At 36.5% G+C, this 21,479-nt stretch overlaps 1 protein-coding gene across 6 annotated transcripts; it reads left to right on the forward strand.

Moving 5' to 3' along the window:
- Nucleotides 1-510: 510 nt before the first annotated feature.
- On the forward strand, nucleotides 511-20,921 carry LOC108118205 (rho GTPase-activating protein 20). Of its 6 annotated transcripts, XM_017230768.2 has the most exons (7): nucleotides 511-1,578; nucleotides 12,817-13,018; nucleotides 13,081-13,264; nucleotides 13,731-13,793; nucleotides 14,207-15,087; nucleotides 17,570-18,005; nucleotides 19,429-20,921. In XM_017230768.2, exons 1-7 carry the CDS (start codon nucleotides 1,130-1,132, stop codon nucleotides 19,878-19,880), a joined length of 2,667 nt encoding a protein of 888 aa, XP_017086257.1. In that variant the 5' UTR covers nucleotides 511-1,129; the 3' UTR covers nucleotides 19,881-20,921. The 6 variants fall into 6 exon arrangements, with proteins under 6 accessions (XP_017086257.1, XP_017086259.1, XP_017086255.1 ...); XM_017230770.1 differs by lacking the exon at nucleotides 17,570-18,005 and having other exon boundaries at nucleotides 19,429-19,546; XM_017230766.2 differs by lacking the exon at nucleotides 19,429-20,921 and having other exon boundaries at nucleotides 17,570-19,420.
- The last annotated feature ends 558 nt before the right edge of the window (nucleotides 20,922-21,479 follow it).

Below are 21,479 nucleotides of genomic sequence, written 5' to 3' on the forward strand. Positions count from 1 at the left end.
ATCTCTCAATTTAATTGTCATCTATTTGATGTAATGTAGCCCTGAATTTTAGGTACCACCTGTCGTTTCGAGCATCCTGCAAGCAATGATTTTGTTGGTAATTCTTAATGTGGGCACTCTTAGGTTTTAATTCGATGGTTTATATATTGTTTTTTATTATCTCTGTTTGTTTTCAGTTTGGCGAAATTGTTTTTTTTTTTAATTGCCATGAAATAATTTTGTATATTATTCTCATATCCTTAAGGGGGAAAAAAAAAAGATCAATAACAATGTGATAGAAAGTTTTTTAGTGTATTACCCAATCTCAGCATAAAACATAATTTAAAAGATTCGGAAATCTATATATATCGGATTAAGTTGGAAACTTTCTGTATTAAACCAAATAATTCAGTTTTTAAATCAAACGGTTCTTAGAGTGCCCCTAATATGAGTTTATCGTTATAGTATATTTATAGTATTTTATTATCGGACTTATTAGTTTTTATCCGAGAGCCTTAGGTAATTAACGACTAGAGCTGAACGGGCACACTCCGTCAATATACAGCGAAGCGAAAAAAGTCGTGCGTGCGGGCGAACGCCACAAAATAATTAAACACTCCCCGAATAACACAACTAAATTAGTGCTGAACTAACCGCGAATAGTAGTGAAACGCCGCGATTTCAATAATATCAAGCGAAATGCAATAATCGTGCGTTTAATTCAACAACCCGAGAAGCAGAGAAGCAAAGCAAAGCTCCGAGGCGTTGGCCAAAAAGAAGAAAAGCGAAAAAGAAACGCAGTGGAAAAGAGAGACGCGAAAGAAGAAGAAAAAAAAAATGCATACAGCAGGAGTGGTGGCGATTTTTTAATCAAAGTAGGCAACTTAAGCTGGTGTTTTCGTTTAGGGGGAACCTAAACTAAAACTAGGACTCGAAAATAGGAAATAAAGAAAATTCTATTAAATTCCTGCACCGTAAGCAAGCGAACGAACTAAACATTCCAGTTAAGTGAACATGTTTGTGGCCAGCATAAAACCATAAAATCTGCCGAGCACATTTTCCCCCGCTGGTGAAAAACTCGCATACATATACACACCCATATATATAATAAACACACACACAAGCAGGCAAGAAAATTGCGTGAAAAACCATGTCCAGCTGGGCCGAACGCGTCCATAGGCGTGCCGCGGATTTGGGCAACGTGGTCACCTCCTGCGGCCACCCTGCCACCGCACCCGCTTATCCGTATCGCTTGGAAAAGGTCAAATTTGGAGTGCCTTTGGAGGAGGTATGCAAGCATAACAACAACATTCCTGGACCGCTGCTCGTCCTGATCCTCAAGCTAAATAAGGAGTCACCGAATCGACGGGATGTATTCCGTGCCCCAGGACACCAGGGGGCCATGAAGAAGCTCATACATTTCCTGCAAGCGGGCCGATTGGTCAACGTGGACAACTATTCGGTATTCACCATTGCCAGTGTTTTAAAGAAGTTCCTGCGCAAGATCCCCAATGGAATATTCGGGCGCAGCGGCGAAATGGAGCTGTTCGCCATCAACGATCTGCAAAACGAAGCCGAGCAAACGGAGCGACTGCACAGGTGAGAGCCAAGAAGGTGGGGCAGCCCAAAACAATTGGGGTCACAAAAATAGTAACAAAATCTGGGGTAAATTTGATAACATTAATATCAAAGTTATATTTTTAAAAGATCGCATTTTGTGAATTTAAAATCTTAAATCTTAAAATCAAGAATCTTGAAAAGCGCAATACGATGAATCAATAGTGTTTTATTGATAAGAAAAGTTATAGAAAAGCAAACATAGTAACAGAATTTGGGGTAAATTTGATAGCACTAATATGAAAGTTATATTTGTAAAAGATGGCGTTTTGTGATCTTAAAATATATTTCAAGAATCTTGAAAAGCGCAATACAACACAAACAATATTTAAGTTTGTACTTTCAAAAACAATGCAATTTATATGAATAAAATAGAGAATTTGATTCACGAAAGTCTAACAATGATATCAGTGAATCTGAACATGACTAGACAATGAATCATTTTGGAATCCATTGAAAAAACGTTGTGCTTTAGCATTAAACAAAAACATTCTTTAAAATTAAGCAATTTGATAAGAAATTTAAAATGATTTTTAAAGAGAGCAATATCATTTGACGGTAGTCAGTGAATTTAAGGAACTTCCATTTACGTCAAACAAAAACTTATTTAGCATTAAAAACACATACTCATCTGAAGTATAAGGAAATGTTTCAATTTATAAAATGTACTTTCTTTATTAGTTCAGATAAAAATTTGAAAACTATCTTTTTAGTTACTCATACATATTATTTTTCCATTCTATTCCAACTCATTATAAATTAATTCTCTATCTCAAATATTAAACATGTTTTAAGTTTCTAAACGAATGAAATGATAATTAAAAAAATGTTTATAATTTGTTAATTTTCCATCACTTCCAACGAAAGGTAAATCTTTTAGAAGTCACAATAAATTTTGGCAACGTCTAGGAAAATGAGTAAATTTAGACATTCTGTTAGTGCTTGAATGGATTCAAATCATTACACTTGCCATAAATTCTCTAAAGGCACTTTTATATATTTTTACCAAACAGAAAGTGTTCGACAATATCATAAATTAATGGTAGACATGTAAACGCTGGAGGTTCCTTATTCGGGATGGTATTACCTGGGGAAATTAGTATTCAGATTGTGTGCTAGGTTACAAGAATGTATATGTTACACTGTGGGGATTATAGTTTTAGTAAAGCAGGAAAGACTTTAGGAGTAATATAGTATATATTATTTATTAGTTTTATTATACTGGTTAAAGGAAGTCTTTAAAATTTAGTTAGTATATAATTTAAACTAATCGGGAGATGGGAATCTATCATATACTATATCATATAGGAGTACACTCTTTAGCTATCTTGCTTTAGCTTCTATTATTTTAACCGCAGGTGTGTACGGCACACACATTATTGTTTGCTTTTTGTTGTAGTGTAACTAGCTTGCGGTAAACTTGCTGAACCGGATCTTTAGATGTATATAGATATAGATGTAGATTCGGTTGTTGCAGCCTCAAGAATCTTCAGGGGGAGTTAATTCACTGGAAAGCCTGCCTCTTGTTGTTTTCTTTGACTTTGCTGTTGTTGTTTTGGTTGCTGTTGTTGTTTCTCAGCACTTGTTGACACATTTGTGTGGATTTTCACCAATTTTCACTTGAGCGTTAAGCGTTCGCTTAACCCTTAGATGTGCCAGGCAATTTACATAATTTGTGCGGTAGCTGAAAAAAAAAAACAAGCAGCAAATGTTTGGTTTTATAATAAACAGTATTACTTGCAAATATTGAACCAACATATGGTGATCTAAAAAATGTGTTGGTACTAGGTTTCTTTCACTAAAATGCTAAATAATAATAATAATAATAATAAATTTTAGTTTTCAATCAGATTAAATCAGAATTTAAAGTACGAAATCATTTTCAAGAATCAATTTAAATTGCCTTAAAGAGTTTCCTGATCTATAGAAAACTCACAAAAGTTATACTTGCAGAATTCTGACTGTATATATAATTTATTCAGATTTTTGCTGATTCATTTTCCAGCCTTGTATGGGCTTTGAAGAAACTTGGAAGTGTAAACAGAAGCCGCTGCTGAAAGGGTTAAGCTTTGATTTTTTGACTCGTTTTTGGTTAACTCTCAGCTTGTTTGTTAGTTTTCGCTGTTGTTTTTCCTTTTGTTGCAATCGATTTCTAACCATCTGAATTAGAGCATAAAGCGTGGGCTAACAGCGCGCACAAAGAAACCCACGAACGCAGTCTCAATTAAAAGTAAACGAAATATTTAGCTGCTGCAATTGCCGATTGTTTTTTGTCCGTTCTTCTTTTTATTTTTATTTTTTTGTTGTTTTTTTCTTTGGTTTTGCAAAGTGAGAGGCCTGCAATAATTAAGAAATCGAACATTTAGTGCCGATCGATTACAATTGACAGGCAGAAATGATTTGTCTGTTTGGATTTCCTCTGGCGTTTGGTTAATTTGCTAAACATTCGCGCTTGATTGAGATGGATTTGGGATGGGAAATGGAAGATGGAGGATGCTACTGCGTCAGCAGATCCATTGGTTACATTAAATGCCGAACACTGAACACTAAACACTGAAATACTGATACACCGATCGCGCTAAACGCTAAATGTGCGTGTAAACAAATAACGTCAGCAATAAAACATAAATTTAAAACTTCTACATGCGTAGAAATCGACCGCCAAATTATTTTCATTTCGCGTGGATCTCTTCGGGGTGGAAAAGCGAAGGATTGGAAAACGTAAATTTTCAGTTTGGCAACCTGTGCGTTTGTATACAGCAGAGGTTGAGTTGTTAGCTGAGGGTTTAATGTAGAATTTTCGGAAATTATTTATTTTTAAAATTAATACTAATTTATGGGATTTAGATTAAAAAAAACTTTTTAACAATAACCATCGTTTTATTTATTACAATATTTAAAAAAATAAAATTGAATTTTTACATAAATTATTTTATTAGCTTTCTTAAATTTAAAAAAATGTGTTTGAGGAATATTTTATATTCGATTTGTCTTACCTATTTTCTTGACCGCCACTGTAAATGTGTGTGTAAACTTTTCAAACCTGTACAATTATATACACATTTATTGTAATTGTTGCTGCTGCTGCCGCTGCGTTGGCTACTTTTGTTTATTTACTTTTTGGGGCAGGCGCAGCAGCAACAACAACAACAAGAAGACCAGCCACCAGCTACTACAACAACTACAGGAGGAACAACAACGAAACAACATTGGGCAATCACAATCGAATCAAATCAAACAAAATGCGCGAAAATAGCGCCTCTACCGAAAGGAACAACAACAGCAACACCTTTATAAATAGACACGCGTTGGAAACTTTGTATCAATTAAACGTAAACGCAAAAAATTAGAGAGAGAGAGAGGGAGAGCGGGATAGTGCTCAATTCCATCAGTTGGCACATCGTTTTTGATTGTGTATTTTCCAGCTGCTGCTGCTGCTGCTGCTAACCTTTTTTGTTGTTTTTATGGCCGTGTTATTGCAGCGCATCGACGTCATTGTTGCACGTTTTTGCAATAGTCCAAAAATATATGCATACAAACATACAATACATACACAGACATACATATGTATATGTATAAATGAATTGTGTATTGTTTTTCTCGCCGTTTTGTTTTGTGTAAATTACAAACACAAAAGCCAAAAGGCGAAAGGCGAAAGGAAAAGAAAAAACCAAGAAAGCAGCTGCTGGAAGAGAGTGTTGTTAGTGCTTTCTCTCTCTCACACCTCACCCGTTTCCTTCTGTCTGTCTCTCTTTTTAGTTAGTCCTGTTATTCGCAACTTGTTGCCTGGCTGAAAAAGAGCTTTCGCAAGCTTTTACCAACGCCTGTTGCTTTTTTGTTTTACTTCTATTTGTGTTGTACAGTCGCTTTTCTCCAACTCCTCAAGTTTCAAGTTCTGGAAAAAGATACATCTTGACCTACATATTAAAAAAGGTTTACTTTTTGTTTGGAAGTTGATTTTTAAATATAAAAACTAAGAACTAACCGTTGTTTTAAGCAATAAAAATGTAATTTAGTAAATTTCTTCGGAAATATTCATTTGTTGACCTTTACGATATATAGCATTGGTTATTTGTATTAACAAGGCCAAAATCGTTCGGCCTTCGATTCTAAATCACATTTCCAGCCTGATCAGCTGTCATATGCCAGCTGTTCTTTCTTTTTTCTCTTTCTTTTATAACTCCTATATCCTCCTTTCCTTTTCCCTTTTTCTCAATTACGCACACTACTCTGCTTCTTCTTAGTGGTTAGCCATAGTTAATAGGCTATTTAGAGAATTGCCTGCTGGACAATTGTTGATGTCAGAGAAGGGAAAACTGACTGCTGCGAGTACTGATAAGTGCAGGAAAAAAAAAAAGAAAAATAAAGATCAGAAAAAGCAGAGGAATGGGAATTTCTGTTCGCTTTTGTTGGTCTAGACAAACAAATTGCAAAAACTGCAATGCAAAAACGACAAAGCCGCATTGTCCTAAATGGCATTACCAACAGAAACAACAACGTTCTTGTCTATAAGTCGATAAGCCGACATCGTCATCCGACGTCTGGAAGGGCCCTTTCCTTCCCTTCCATTCCGTCGCCCACTTCCAGATGACTGAGGTTTCGCTTCCTGATTATTATTATATATGGTTATTCACAAGCACTGCATTGTCTTCTCTTCTTTTTATCGGTTTCTCGGGCGGGGTTCTATATAAAACAGTTCCAAACTAATTTTTTCCCACTCTGAAAAAGCTTTAAAAAATATGAATTTTTATATAATATATAAAATATTGACTAAATCTGTAATATGATATAAAATATTGTAATTGACTAAATAGTTATTAGGTTTGCGATGTAGTTTACTTTCTACATTAAAAAGCTATGTTTTGGGATCTCTTTACAAAAATGCTTAAAAGTTAATGAACCGATAAGATAATATAAAACATTTTAGGTTTTAGAACAGCTGTGCTCTTTCTTTTGCTGATAACTCTTTGATTTGCAATAATTAAGAATTAATATCAACAGATACCAAAGCCTTTTAAGAATACAAAAAGAACTTCCAACAAACTCCAATATATGTTGTAAAATTTCAATTGCAAACCTTTCTGAGTTTAGGTAATCTTTCTTTGCTTTATCGACTTGCCACCTCAGTAGTAGTATCCATTCGACTTTGACTTTGCATAAATATAAACTCGAAACTGCCGCCGACTGCCGTGTATAAACAACAATGCCAAACAAAACCAATAAATGTTAAAATAAAGGCGAGCGCGCAAAGGAATGTACTTATAAACATACGAAAAGCGTGGAAATTTACGTCAGTGGACCGGACCGAACCGAACCGTCTTCTGTATTTCTTTTCCTCAAGGGTTCTCTTTTGGGTTCGCACTTTTCCCTCAGTGAATCAATCGCCCTGAACGTTGAACGCTGTACAAACCGAAAACTGCAGACGCAGTCACTGAAAACATATGGCGGATATACACTGGCCACCAGGGAATTGGTTTCTATAGAAGGGGTCAGGGCACTGCTCTTATCACAATATATTATTTTTTTTCTATGAATTTTTAAGGAATTTTGGATAAGATTTGTACTTTAGGTTGTTGTTTTCATAAATTTCTTATCTTTGATATTTGAAATTTTATATTCCGGGTATTTGTAGAGTAGGGAGGAGGGTATATTGATTGGGTGAAGTATTATGTTGGTGGGAATTAAAATATAGGTTTGTCCAGCTTGCCTTACTTAAAATCTAAGGGGAAATCTTCTCAATCCATAAACGCAATTTCCAGGGTATATTTCAGTCTATATTCTTGATTGTAGATAACTTTTTGTTTTTAATTATTGTTTTTCAAAATAAAAACTATTACGTAATTACATTCTTGAGATAAAGAAAGTAATGAACATGACGAAAAACTAAAATATGTTGGTTTCTTTCCCCTGTTAAGCTTATAAAATCATAGATTTTTATATAACAAATTTGTTACATTAAAAACAAAAAGATAATGCATTATCTGATGTTAATGATTGATCACCGAAGATATAAACAAACAATCGGTTGGTGAGTGTAATCAGGGCATTGTCGTTAGCTTGGTCGGTGGGTCATAGTCGTCATCCATAGCATATCGTGATGTTTGCACTTAGTATATGGATGTTGAAAACTGCTTTTTATTATCGTGCATTCGGTGTGTTGTTGGTGTCGAATATTGCCTTTGCTTGGTTCATTATTATGACGTATTGTCTTTTGTATTGTGCCGACAGATCGACCAACAACAATAACTAAAACAACCGCCATAAAACAAACTTGCTGCCGCTGCGGTTATGTTTTCGCATCTGTTAAATGAACACAAAGGCGGTGGCTTTAGCTCTGGCTGCCACTTCATCTTACTTAAAACTCAAAACTTGTACTGAGAATGTTTTAAAAATAAATCTAAAATTAATAATATTCATTAAAAATTCTCTCATTATAATGAAATTTAACAATAATTAAGTAATGAAATATTTAAAAATATATAAAGTAGCTTGTTAATAATATTTATTATCAGCTAATATCAGCATAAACTTATTCTTACTGTGTACTTGACTCGCCAGTCTCCTCGCAACTTGGGCGTGGAAGTGAACAGAAGATGCAGATTGAGCTTGCCGCAATGAATATTGATGCTGATGCATAAAGACAGTCAGACAGAGAGAGAGAGAGATAGAGAGAATAAAACCGAGGGGGAGCTTAAAGATATAAGCGATATGAGCAGCATAATTATAAAACTGACCGATCCGGCCTGCTTAGTAGGCAAAAAATGTTGTCGATGCGATAAGCAATCCAGAAGATACACACACACACATACATACTTTTCTTTTATAACTCCTAGATACTAATAATGCCCTTTGGTTAGCCCCAATGATGCGTAATTCATTTTACAGACTAACTTCTTTGCTTATGATCTAATGTAAATGAATCATTAATTGATCCAGATATGGTTCTTTTTATAGGCATATTGCATATAAGAAATACCCAACATTTATCTCTAAGTTGGATTAAACGTTTGATGACAGCGTTAAGCTATTGCTTTTTAGATTTTCTAGACCAGAAAAGCTTCTTTGTAAGCCTTAAACTTTGAACTTATTTTCTTAATACTTCTAATTAGTAGATTTTTGCTTACAGCTTTTCATTTCCAAATAATTTATGACTTACAAGACAGTCATATTAATTATGGATATCACTGAAAATGATTCAAAGGCAGTACATTTTTCTGTTTTATTATCTATTTGCAGTTTAAAAAAAAAATAAGCCTTAATAATATAAATCAGCTCATGACTCTTTTGTAAAACAAATTTCTGTATTTCCCATAAATTCCAATGAAAATCCTTTGGGTAAATCAGTGTTTATAAGCTCTATCAGTTGAGTTCCATAAAATATATATATGTATATAATGCATTTCTTCATTAATGTAAGCCACTGAAGTACACATATATATAATATATAGTATATGCAATGCAAGGAAACTCAATTATCTTGTGTATGATATTTCACTTATCACTTACAAAAGACCCTCCTCGACAGTCGACAGTCAACAGTCGGCCATAATTCACTCACTTGACTCACTTTACTTCGCACTAACTGAGAGATCTCCTCTCGAAAGTGTCACAAAAGAGTTTGGCGGCTTGGAGTTCAGTTTGTGGGAATATCGAGGAACTGGTTTCTCTGTAGGGCATCTTCCGAGACTTTTTTTTTTTTCATACGTAACGAACTGACAATAAATCGGCGGCATATATATCTGCAGACACATATAATATAATATTGACATAAAAAACTGTTACAAAAGCAAATCAAATGCGGCAAAAGGCAAACAAAAAAGAAGCGTATAAAAAATTGTCCGACATATTTCATTTTTATGAATGAAGAAACAAAAAAAAAAAAGTAGCAGCAGCAGAAAGAGCAGGGCAAATAAACAAAGTTAACAATAAAAGAAAATGATTCATCTAAATAAAATGACGAGTTGCTGGGGATTGTCAATGAACAATACGCAGAAGCTACGCCTGCCAAATGCTAAAAAATTTTGTTAAAAATCGGAAACTATTTAGCACCGATTCGTGGAAATACAAATATGCTAATGCTTTTGCCGGTTTTGTTTTTTTTGTTGTCTTTATTTTTGTGTGTTTGGCCTATTGATTATGTAAATGAGTTTCGAGTGGAATAAAAACGAACTGATATGGCGCATGCGCAACGCGATTATATAAGGTAAACTCATAGACCCCCTAATGAAGCGTCCATCAATCACAAAAAAATGGTAAAACTCATCAAATGATAAAGTAAAACAATAAACCACTATTACTCATAACCATTAAGGTACTCAATTTTTGGGATCGTAGGGTTCGGAAATGATATTGCTTATCTTTCCAATATCAACAGACAGTAAACACTTGTTCCGCTTTCAGTTGCGCTGTGGTTTCTGCGGTTATTGTTTATGTTTTTTCTTCTTCTTTTTTTTTTTTTTAACAGCATTCCACGTAATTAATGCAATTAATAAACGATTTGTACGCATTCCGCTTTATGGGCGTTAACCGATGCCAAAACAAGCAGAGCAAAAAAGTAAATTACTAGTAATTGATAATGATCAGCGTCGGTGTTATCAGGCGGTGTTTTTTTTTTTTTAGCCGAGAGTTCGAGGTGATCGTATTAGCTTTTTGGCGGCCCACTATCATTTTCTGGCCTCCGGGGAGTTCAAATTTGTTCACCGTGAAGAAGCCGCTAACATGTGTAGTTCAAATTTTGTATCGATAAGATAAGTTATTTGGGGGATAACTTTCAGCGGCACGTTTTTCCAGTTTTTATTTACAATGCAATATTTTTGTTTAATTAGGGATCGGATCGTTCGGCAAGGGTTTACTATATAGAGTTTGTTTGGCCTGGGTGGGGTTTGGGTCTCTCTCTATGGTGGCATTGTCTAGGTTGTTCACATCGCTTTATACGAGGTGTGTTCAAAAAGTAAGGTGACTCTTCAAATTTCGCGAATTTCAAATTTTTCGATTATCGAAACCTTTTAGAAGTTATACGAGGTGTGTTCAAAAAGTAAGGTGACTTTTCAAATTTCAAATTTTTCAAATTTTTCGATTATCTTCAGTTTTGGGAACAAGAAAAAGTCACATGGGGCCAAATCCGGTGAATATGGTGGCTGAGGCATTATTGTGGTGTTGTTTTTGGCCAAAAAATCCAAATCCTTTGATCCATATTTTTCGATAGCAAAAAATCGCCGAGCTCGCAAAACAACTTGTAACTTTACGCCTCTCACAACCAAACAAAAGAGGATGTTCCATTGAAACTTGGTACAGATGTTAGGGAAGAGTGTACCAATATAACAAAACAAAAAAATCGATAATCGAAAAATTTGAAATTCGCGAAATTTGAAGAGTCACCTTACTTTTTGAACACACCTCGTATTGACTCGCTTGTATAGTTTTGGGCAAACAAATTCGGGGGATATATCAATGAACTAATGAACCTGGGAACTTGGCAAAGCCTTGACCAACGATAACCCTAGATGGGTTTAGATTGGTGTACTTAATGGGGAGTGTCTGTGATAAGGATGTTTAATATTGGAGGTTCTTTTTTAAGCAAATAAAGTTAAGGTTTCATAGGTAATACAATATTTCATTAAGTATTCAATAACCATTTTGCAAAGTGCTTTGATTTTCAGTAATTTAAAGGAGTTAAAAATGTTTTGTTAACCTAAAATGCCTTTTTTAACCCCAAAAAATCACCTCTTTAGCACCTATACTTCTTAGCTTAATAGTTAATTTTAACCCATTTGTTATATTTAAAACCCCATTAGTTGTTCCAAGAAAAATCTGCTCATCTTTTTGTCAGTTTTCTCCTTCTCATATATGTTATAGATTAATGTCTTGTGTGGGTAATTTACGGCATTTAAGGTTCCCACCTCTCACTTAACCACTTTGGATTTCTCCGTTTGTGACAGTTCATGCGGGTTCCATCATCGCTGGCTTATTTCTTCGTTTCAATTAACACAGAGACTTGAGACTTTTCAATATTTTTCATTTTTATTTTAACGCTATCGTTGCACTCCCTTTTCGAACAGATATTCATTCTAAATGCAACACTTATCGGTCTAAGCTGTCGTTTCTCTCGTTAGTCTGGCTTTTTTCTTCCCCCCCTTTTTTTTTGTTTCTTTGGGGCAATTCACACCACATTTGAAAAAATGAAAATAGAGCCAGACAACACACACACACAGCCATGCCATCCATCGCATTATAGTATAGTTCATTGTCAAGCGATTTTGGCCCCCACTTCGCCATCTCCTCGTGCATTTATTGTTGGATCTTGAAGTTTTCACTTTTTAAGCGCCAGCTACGGAGAGATGTTGCTTTAAAAGCATTAATTGATTGAGTTGAGTTTTATTTTTTTTATATATTTTTTTCTCGTAAAGCAGCCGCCTGCCTGCTGCCTTGCTGCTTGCTGCTTGGCTTGGCTTGGCTTGCCTTGTCTTGTGTTTGGCTTTTTGGTGCTGGCTTTGGTTTTTTGGTTTTTGGTTTGTTGCTTGCTACCTCTATCGAGTTGTGTAATGTGGACGCTTAGAGGAGGTTGTGCCAACCAGTTTTTCTTCTTCCCCGGCCAAAGTCACCATCCAACTCAGCTGCAACTGGGGGCCCCGCAGACCTGGCTTAACCATTTGTTTCGAAAAATCATTAGGCACGCCAAAATGAAAGTGTGAACAGAGAGGAGCTCTGCTCTGACTTTCTTTGCCGGCCCCGGCCAGGCGATGTGATTTTGATTTGGATGGGTAACAAGCGGCCATCATCCAAGCGGTTCACCTGAGAATGAGTCAGTGCACTTCTGTAATATTATAAAAGTAAAAAACAAATAGCAAGCATGACTAACAATTGCCCTGCCAGCTCAACTGGCCCAAAGTCATTTATTTGGCTATGTGATAACAGATCTTGGCAAATATTTATAAAAATCAACAATCATCTTTGGTCACTGGCACTGACAAAGTTCTTAAGTTCATAGAAATTTGAAAGATTTTTAGTTTACTTTTAAAAATAAATAGTGTTAAAAAAGTTTGTTAATGGAGTTACTCAAAGATAAGTTTATATCGCAGTTTACATAACTTTAAAAATCTTTATTTATATGAAAAAAAAACCTAGAAAAACTTCACCATTTCCCACAGTGCACTTTGATATCTTTAAGATTAATGTACCGACATTCTTTAACAAGAACCTTTCTCTTTTCCACCATTGCAGACTCTTCGGTTCGCTGCCGAAATATACACAGCATCTTTTAGTTTTACTGTTCGGGACATTCCGGGTAATCGCTAGCAATGCGGCCCACGCCTCCACCGGAATGACCAGCGAGGCGCTGGGCGTGTCCGTGGCCCCCAGTTTCTTTCAATCCTGCGTCAGCGATGGCAAGACCGCTCGCATGGAAGATGTGCTCAAGTTTAAGGTTAGTTATGGTTATATCTATTATTTTTCAATAATTTTTTAAATGAATTTAATTTACTATAGGTCTCAACGAAGATCATGCAGAATATAATTGATAAGTTTGCCACACATGACATTTTTGGGCGCGATAATTATGAGTATTATGCCCGCGTCACTGGACGCATTCTCAAGGTGCAGGACGAGTGGATATGCAGTTTCCAATATCCACCACCGCCACGTGGCAAGTTGGCTCAACAGAAATATGCATGTGAGTGGGGGAAAAGGGGATTGAAGTGGATAAAGAAATATGGAAGATGGAGTTTGGCTAAGGAGAAATATTAGAGAAATTGTAGGTTAAAACTTAAAATCTTAAATTAAAAAACTATTTTCATAGATAAAGACAGAATAAATTGTAATTTTTTGATGTAAGAAACCTTTAATTTGGTTTCAAAGTGTCATTAAAGACAAGAAAAGTTGTTTGGCTAAACTAATTGTAATCAATTATAGCCCTTAATTCGATTGCACTTAACCAACTTTGTTCATGAATCAGTAAGAAGTTGACTCATTCTGTCTAGCTTGTTGTTCCCAATCGATTTATTGATTTATTTAAAAAAAAAAAACTAAAGAACTATCCAAACTACCTCTTCTATATAGACTTTTCCATCTAGAAACCTGACATTCCAAAGATTCTCTTTTGCTAATAACTTTGTTATCGCTTTTCCCACTTCGAACAGTGCAACATTCTTTGGAGGCGGAGAAGACCTGGTTGCAGTGCCAATGCGAGCGTTGGGGCTTACGTGAGTACCTGAAATGTGTTTACCTTACCACCTATCCGTAGATATACCTAGATCCATACTCTATTGTGCTTTGCTTCTGGATATCTCCAACACCAACCACCTCTCTCTCTGTCTCTTCTCCACACTGTCCGATCTAACTTCTGTCTGTGTTTGGGTGTGTGTGTGTGTGTGGGGGAATGCGATCAATAAGCATATATATATATATATCTGATATCTGATAAGCTCATCTTTGGTCATCTGGTGTCCCGAAAAAGATAAGCCTTTAGCCCCCCACCCGCATTGCAACATCCATATTTCTATAGCTTTGTGCCGCATGCCCAGTAGAGTTGTTTGTATCTCCTACCACCCCCCCACCCTATCATTCTGACGAAGTCATCCAATGCATTTGTTAACCCCCTGCTGACCTAATTTAGTGGCCCAGGAGGAGTCCCGCTCGACACCAGCCCTGCTGACCAGTTCCAGTTCAGCGCTGGAGAACAGTGTCCTGTCACTGGGCGTTTCCCCGGAGCATTCGTTCATCGAGAGCTGTGCCCGTTTGTCGGTTTCGCTGGAGGGACCTGGCATTTATGCCATGACCTCGTCCCCATTGCCGGCGAAGAGGAACGGGAATGGCAATGGCAATGCCACGGACTACGATTACGATGACTATGCCGACGATGATGAGGACAACAACGATGAGCTGGATGGAGTGCATGACTTTGGTGCCGAGTTGGAGATCAGCAGTATAGCTCCGCCGCAGGGAAGTCGCGGTATTTATCGGCCCAGGCAGCGAACCCAGCAGCCGCATCACTACCAACAACATCAGCAGCAGGTGCAGCTGCAGCACCAGCGGGACTACGATGACGACGACGACGATGACGAGGATGAGATGACTTTTGTGAAGCGACGCTATCGGCAGAACAAAAAGAAGCCGGCAGCGCCGAGCAGCAGTCATCATCAGAGGCGATTGCGCACGGGCACCAAGAGCCTCGATGGAGGTGGAGAGAGACGTGCCGCCGCATCGGGATCAGCAGGAGGATCCGGAGGAGGAGTAGGTGGTGCTTCGGGATCAGGAGTTGGCAATCCCACGCCACCCAAGCTCAAGCAGCGAACATGCAGCCGCTGCAATCGTGGCATACGACACAGCAGCTCCTGCAGCTCCAATTCGGCTGGAGCAACTGGCTCTAACTGTGGAGGAGGCAATGGTTCGGGCGCCGGTAATGGAGGAGGCGGCGAAGGTGTCATGACCATGGAGGAGCTGAGAGCCGTCAATCGATATGCGGAGAGCACCAAGAGCCTCTCGTATCTGCCACAGGTGAGGGACGAGTTCTTGCTGGGCTCACGCATTTCCGTTTGAGATCTTGCGACCGTTGTGTAGAACGTACCATCTATATATATATATATCTATATCTATATCTATAGATCCTAGGTCTAACCCCATTCGCAAATGCTCGAATTTATTTTAAGTTTTGGTTTCTTTTTTCCAGGAAATGAAAAAGAATCAAGAACCAAGAATATATTAATTTCTAAGTTAACTTTTTTGATTTCTCTTCTTTTTTCCGTTGCGAATTTTATGATTTTGATTTTGATTTTGATTTATTGTAATTGAACTCTTTTTGTAATATCCTAATTTAATTACTTTTGTTCCTTGTGTTTGAATCTTGTCAATTGGAAATGTTTAATCCCCTTTTAATAATCTCTCTAATCTCTAACTATCACTCACTCCTACCTTGACTATCTCGCTCTTAACTCGAATCACTTAGCCAAATTGCTCAAAATTGTTTCATTTTCTCGAAATGTTTGCCTAGTTTTATATTTCTAATATTTTCATAATCTAACAAAAAAAAAAACGATTTGCGCCTGCCAACGAAAATCAACTACTACTTACACAACAACAACAACAACTACAACAATCAACAACACATTTTAAGACATAAGAAATTGATGAATCTACGCCCTCCACACCCCCTTTTAAAAAACCACCAACCCCCCGCATTAAAAAACTGTACAAAAAGTACAAAAAAATTAAAATTCACCAAAAAACTCTGTACAAAAAAGGACTAAAAACGGAGCAAAAAATTACTCATTACTTTTTATTTTACAATTTACGTTTATATTTTAATTTGATTTTTGCATTTTAATTTTTGTTCAAACTTCTCTTACAAAGAAAACCCCCCCAAAAAAAAACGAAAACAACAAAATGTTAAAACATTTCAACAAGAAAACATAAAAACATAAAAACATTTTATAAATACATTTTCTATGCCCAAAGACCTATTTTCACAAAATAAAAAACGAGTGCTATATAATGTTGCCACTAGCAACAGAACAAAACTGAACACCAAATTGCGTATTTAATAAATCAAAACGAAGCTTGGGAATTGCAAATCTAAAAAAGGCAATAAGAGAAGTTTTTTTTTTTTATAAAAATTGGTTATAAGTTTGTGCCTAGAAGATATTGGTTATTGTAAATATTGTGATTGGAAAGCTTAAGTTAGTATTGTCAGAAGAAGGAGTTTTAAAGTTTTTAGTAACTTCAATTGAAAGTTAAAGCGGGGAGTATAGTTTATAGTTTAATGGATCTGTGGATTCCCTTCCTAATCAATCTATTGCGGAACCAAAAAAATGAACTTGGATCAAGTAACGCAGAAGTATACAAAAACCTTTTCCAAAACTCTTGACACCGTATATATAGTGAATGTAGTTATCTTTAGATATAGCACACACCATGTACACCTTAGTTTATTGATTTAATTAATGTTCTCAAAGTCTTATCATTTGCTGTACTACGAAAAGAACAAAACAGAAATGTGGCATATCTAGAACACTCTGTATCATAAGCTACCGATATGATTTCATTTGATTTTGTTGTAATCGTTTATTTGTAATATATATATATATATTTATTTATTTATTTATAGACACCTAAGTTACCTGAGAATATTGTTAACTGTGCACCAACCACTTTGATTTGTTGTCGCTTGCCTCTGTCTCTTGTCTATGTAGCTTAGAAGCCTGCCTTTGTTTTGCTGCCTGTCTTGTCTTTAAGTTGTGTTTTCTGCACTCTGCATCATATTTGTATTGTAGTTAATAATACTTAACAAATTAACATTTTAGTAGATAAGAAAAACGATAAAAAAAAATGAAAACACAAATCATGCAAACATACTACAAAACACGAGCCGAAAAAAGCTCCAAATTGCATTTGTAATTAATCTGATTTTTGGCAGAATTTATATTCTTAAATGTTGTGTTTCCACCTCAAGATAAGCAATCGAAGAGCTTGTTGGCGGTGTTCTCACTGAATGTTTCTACCTAATTATAATATTTTGTGCTTGTTACGAATATCAAGGGTATTCATGCTAAAGTTTAGTTGGTCTAAGGATCTTCTTTTTGCATCTATAATTTTATGGTGAATACCCTCTACAATACTCTATTCACACTCATTTTGTTTAATCTTGCACTTTTTCCACTGCGCTGCTGAATTTGCTGCATTTTATATAATCTCACTAAAAAAAAAACAAAAACATTAAATTGTTAACCCATTTTCTTTTGTCAAATATTGTTCTTTTTTGAAGAATTTTTGATTTTGCCTTTTTAAAAATTTTAAATTAAGTGAATCAAGCAAAAATTACAGCTAGCTAAAACGAAAATTTCAATTGCCAAAAACTCTAATGCGATAATTTTGAATCCCCCCTCGTCTTTCCACCAACAACAACTACACGACAACAACAACATCAACCAACCAACAACAACAATAAAAACATATACGAAATGGAACAAAAAATGTATATTAGGTCCATGAACGCCAAACCGCACGCATGCGCACTCGCTCCGAGTGGTTCCTGGGTCCCCGGGATGCGGTGGTCACGTTGCAATTGCCAGCGGATACGTGCAGCAATTGTTGTTTGGCCGCTGCCGCTGGATATTTGGGAGGCGGCAGCACCAGAGACATGCGGCAGGCACAAACGGAGGGAGAAAGGAATCAGGCGGCGTTGCTGTATCACTTTTATCGCAGGCAGCAGCAGCAACAGCAACAGCAGCAGCAACAACGGGAGCAGCAGGAGCAACACTATGACGACATGATGGACACCGAGGACAGCTACGGACAGCAGAAGGAGCAACAGGAGCAGCAACAGCAACAGATACATTCCAAGGGCCTCTTAAGGCCACCGCCCATGCAACATCAGCAGCAACAACAGCAACGTCGCCTGCTGCTGGACGTCAATTCGGGTAGTTATAATGCAGGACTAACTACGCTCACCAACAACACTAATTTCGGCGACGATCTGGCCAACTATCTACACGAACCGCTCGACAAAACATGCTACTATTCCAGTCAATGCTTGAATAGGCTGCAGCCTCCGGTTGTCGTCGTCCGGGATGAGCAACTGGTGGAGGTCACCGATAGCGATGAGGATTCTTTGGATGGCGGTGGCTTGCATACATTGCAGGCCCATGAGTTGCAACATCATGTGGAGCCTAGACAGGCGGCAATGTTGCTGCTGCGTCACTCAACTCCGCGTCAGCAACATCGCAACAGCAATAGCTCATCCATTTATCAATCCTTTGAGGTGACCTCCACTAATCTCACCCAAGGCAATGACAACAGGAGCCGCCACAACAATAGCAACAATAACCACCACCACCACCACAACAACAACAACTTTGCCACAGTCATTTTCAATGTTTTGGACTTTTTGTTCTGATAAAAAAAAAAGAGAAAAGCGAAAAACAGAAAAGCGAGCTGAATGAAATGTCTTGTGTTTTGTAGCTACCAAATGCATCCAATCATAAATTTTGCTTATGTCCAACTAATGCTAAACATACTTACTTTTAAGATTTTAATTTATTTTTTCGTTTTGTTAAAAGTAATTCAAAAGTGTGCTTATCATGCCTAAGTATTAAGATGGGATAATCCAATTTGATTGTAATTTTCCCTAACCAAGCATGATGATCGCAAATTTCTTTGTTGCCCATCGGAATTTTGTTAAATTTATCTTTTAATTTGTATTTGTTTTTGATTTAGCTATCAAATACTTTGATTTGATTTAATATTTATTTGTATTGTGTGTGTACTTTTGCTCTCATTTATCATTTATCCATTTATTCATATTATTATTATTATTATTTTGCTATATAACAACAACAAATAAACTTTATTATTTATTTATACTGTGTATAACCGAAAATCAAAATCGAAAGATGTTGAAAGCTTTTTGTGTTGTTTTTTGTGTATTTACACTCGATACACACACCAGACATGTGATACATGCATAATAATTACGTGTGTTGTACTTGTTGTTGTTTGATTTTGCGTACTAACCTACCCCCCTCCGAGTTTTGTGTGTGTGTTTTTTGTCCACATTTTGTACATTTATTTGTTAACGCTTTTTGTGAGTTGTTGTCGTCGTCGGAACGCCCACAAAGACGGCCAGCAGCTGCAACAACCACACAGCAAATACAACAGTAGTCAGCCATATATATAACATCAAGAAAGCGCCTCAAACTCGAACCACAAGAAAAAAAAAACCAACACCAACATTTATTTGCTACTCCAAGACCTCAGAAAATTGAAACAAAAGTAACTCATCATCAATATTATTTCTCCTCTTTTTTTCTTTGTCCAAACTTTATGTCCGAACCCGAATTTTAGTTGGCAACATCCGTTTGAGTAACAGCGCCGAGTCCATTCAGTATGCAGCCCGACGACCGGTCGCCAGTCTTGGCCTTAATCCCAACCTTGGAGGCGCCACCAACACCACCCACAATCCCACCACCCGACGGCTGCTCATCAATGTGCCGCGTCAGTATCGATCTTCGTTGCGGCGGAACAAGGAGAAGCAGATCGGCGGCAATAGTCAAAGCAACAGTAGCAATAGCCTGGGCAGTGATCAGTTGACCGGGAATCCTGGATCAATTGGAGGATCGGCCGGTGGTGTACCCGTTCTAAACAAACCTCTGCTGATGGTGGGTCTTCTACCGGGTGCCGAGCAGCCACCGTCGGTAAGGAATTCTATTGCCGAGTGCGGCATCTCAACGCCGGACGCAATGGATGTGGGTGTAGAGTGCAGCACCACGCTGAGCTTCAAGCCGCCGCGGCTGTAACAAGGACAACAACCCATTGAAACGAAAGCTAAGGACAACCAGGACACCTCGGCATATAACTATGTTAAGATCTAACCATTTTTTAATACGTATATACATACTTCCAACACAAGAAATAACACACACAAAAATTTGAGGTGTCAAAGAAATCTGCTGAGGTTATGAGTCGAAGGAGCTGGTTGTAAACGATGCAGCGGTTAGCTTGCATCTGCTTAACCATTTTTAAGAAGTTCTCACTTAAAAGTTAAATCTTAAGAGATTTCCTTGACATCCCAAATAACATCAAATATTAGGTTATGGTAAACGATATATGTATTTAATGTGTATAGCAAGAAAAGGCTGATTTTCTTTAGTTAAACAAACAAACAAAACAAAAACGAACGAAGAAAAACAAAAAATATTTACAAACTGAAAAAACTAACTATATTATGCAACAAATTGCCAAATTTATATTCAGCATTCATTTCGTTGTGTGTATTAGGTTGATTTTACTTTATGTTTTAGCCAAGAATCTCTCAAACTTGAACATTGTCAAGGTAAAAATAAACGAAATTTTCACCTGATCGCAAACCGAAACAACGATACAAAAAAAAAAAAAAAAACCCACAAGAATTTCTTAACTCTGTAGCATCTGAACAATCCAAAACCAATCGATCGACTCTCTGTCTATATAAGAACCATAATAAATGTTACGTCTAAGCTATCCAAATTTAACATAATCAAATGAATGTGGAGCTCTTTAAATGCAATCATAGATCCAATTACAGATATACATTCATTTTTGATACAGTCAAGTACAAAAGCAAAACAAAACAAAACAAAACAACAAGAAACCAATCGAAAATATCTAATATAAATTCTACATTATTCTTACAAAGATACAAACAACAAAAACTTAGCATTTAATAACTAGTTAAGCGTTTTCAAATTATACTTGTAACTGCGAAAGGAAATCAATTTGTAAATCGGATGTTATTTCAATGATGTTATCGTTAATAGTGCTATGTGTACATATATACGTTAATGTCTATGTGTCCAAGATATATCTAATATGTATATTAACTACACGATATGCTAAAAACAACAAAAAAAACAGTCCTATCCCGCGGGGAATCAGAACTACCGAAAGCAACAGAGTTGATAATTCCATTTTGCATAGAAAGAAACTGATCTAGCGAATTCCTCTATGAATAGTTCTATATAGTTCCAAATCGCGTTTAAGGTCTGCAGAAGATCTATTTCCACTGCCCTGACAGCCAAAAAGAAGAGTTCTGTTTCCCCTTCATCCCAGACTTGGAGATTTTTCAGTTTTTAATGAAAAATTCTTTGCGAAGTTAGAGAACGAAACAATTTTCTCGCTGTGTTTTTGCCACATTCGGTGTGTGTTTGTTAAATTGAATTTACAAAATATTAATCTAAATGTTAGCTAAGGAAATAAAACGAATGTATAAGTAAAAATCACATCTTTGGCCATTTCATACCTAGTATGAAACGCATCCATTAAATATTTAAAATTAGTACATAATGCTCTGAATGTTGCCCAGAATATAGGAATGAAAGATTCAAGAAACACCAATTTGTTGATTAGCAAAAAAAAAA

The sequence above is a fragment of the Drosophila eugracilis genome, unplaced genomic scaffold, assembly GCF_018153835.1.
Source record: "Drosophila eugracilis isolate 14026-0451.02 unplaced genomic scaffold, ASM1815383v1 contig_2154, whole genome shotgun sequence".
NCBI lineage: Eukaryota > Metazoa > Arthropoda > Insecta > Diptera > Drosophilidae > Drosophila > Drosophila eugracilis.

Excerpts from the sequence above, each read along its gene's own strand:
- LOC108118205 (XM_017230766.2), top strand. The coding sequence starts at position 1,130 with ATGTCCAGCTGGGCCGAACGCGTCCATAGGCGTGCCGCGGATTTGGGC. Across the intron at positions 13,794-14,206 it reads ATGCGAGCGTTGGGGCTTAC|TGGCCCAGGAGGAGTCCCGC; the intron begins GTGAGTACCTGA and ends GACCTAATTTAG. Across the intron at positions 15,088-17,569 it reads GCCTCTCGTATCTGCCACAG|GTCCATGAACGCCAAACCGC; the intron begins GTGAGGGACGAG and ends AATGTATATTAG.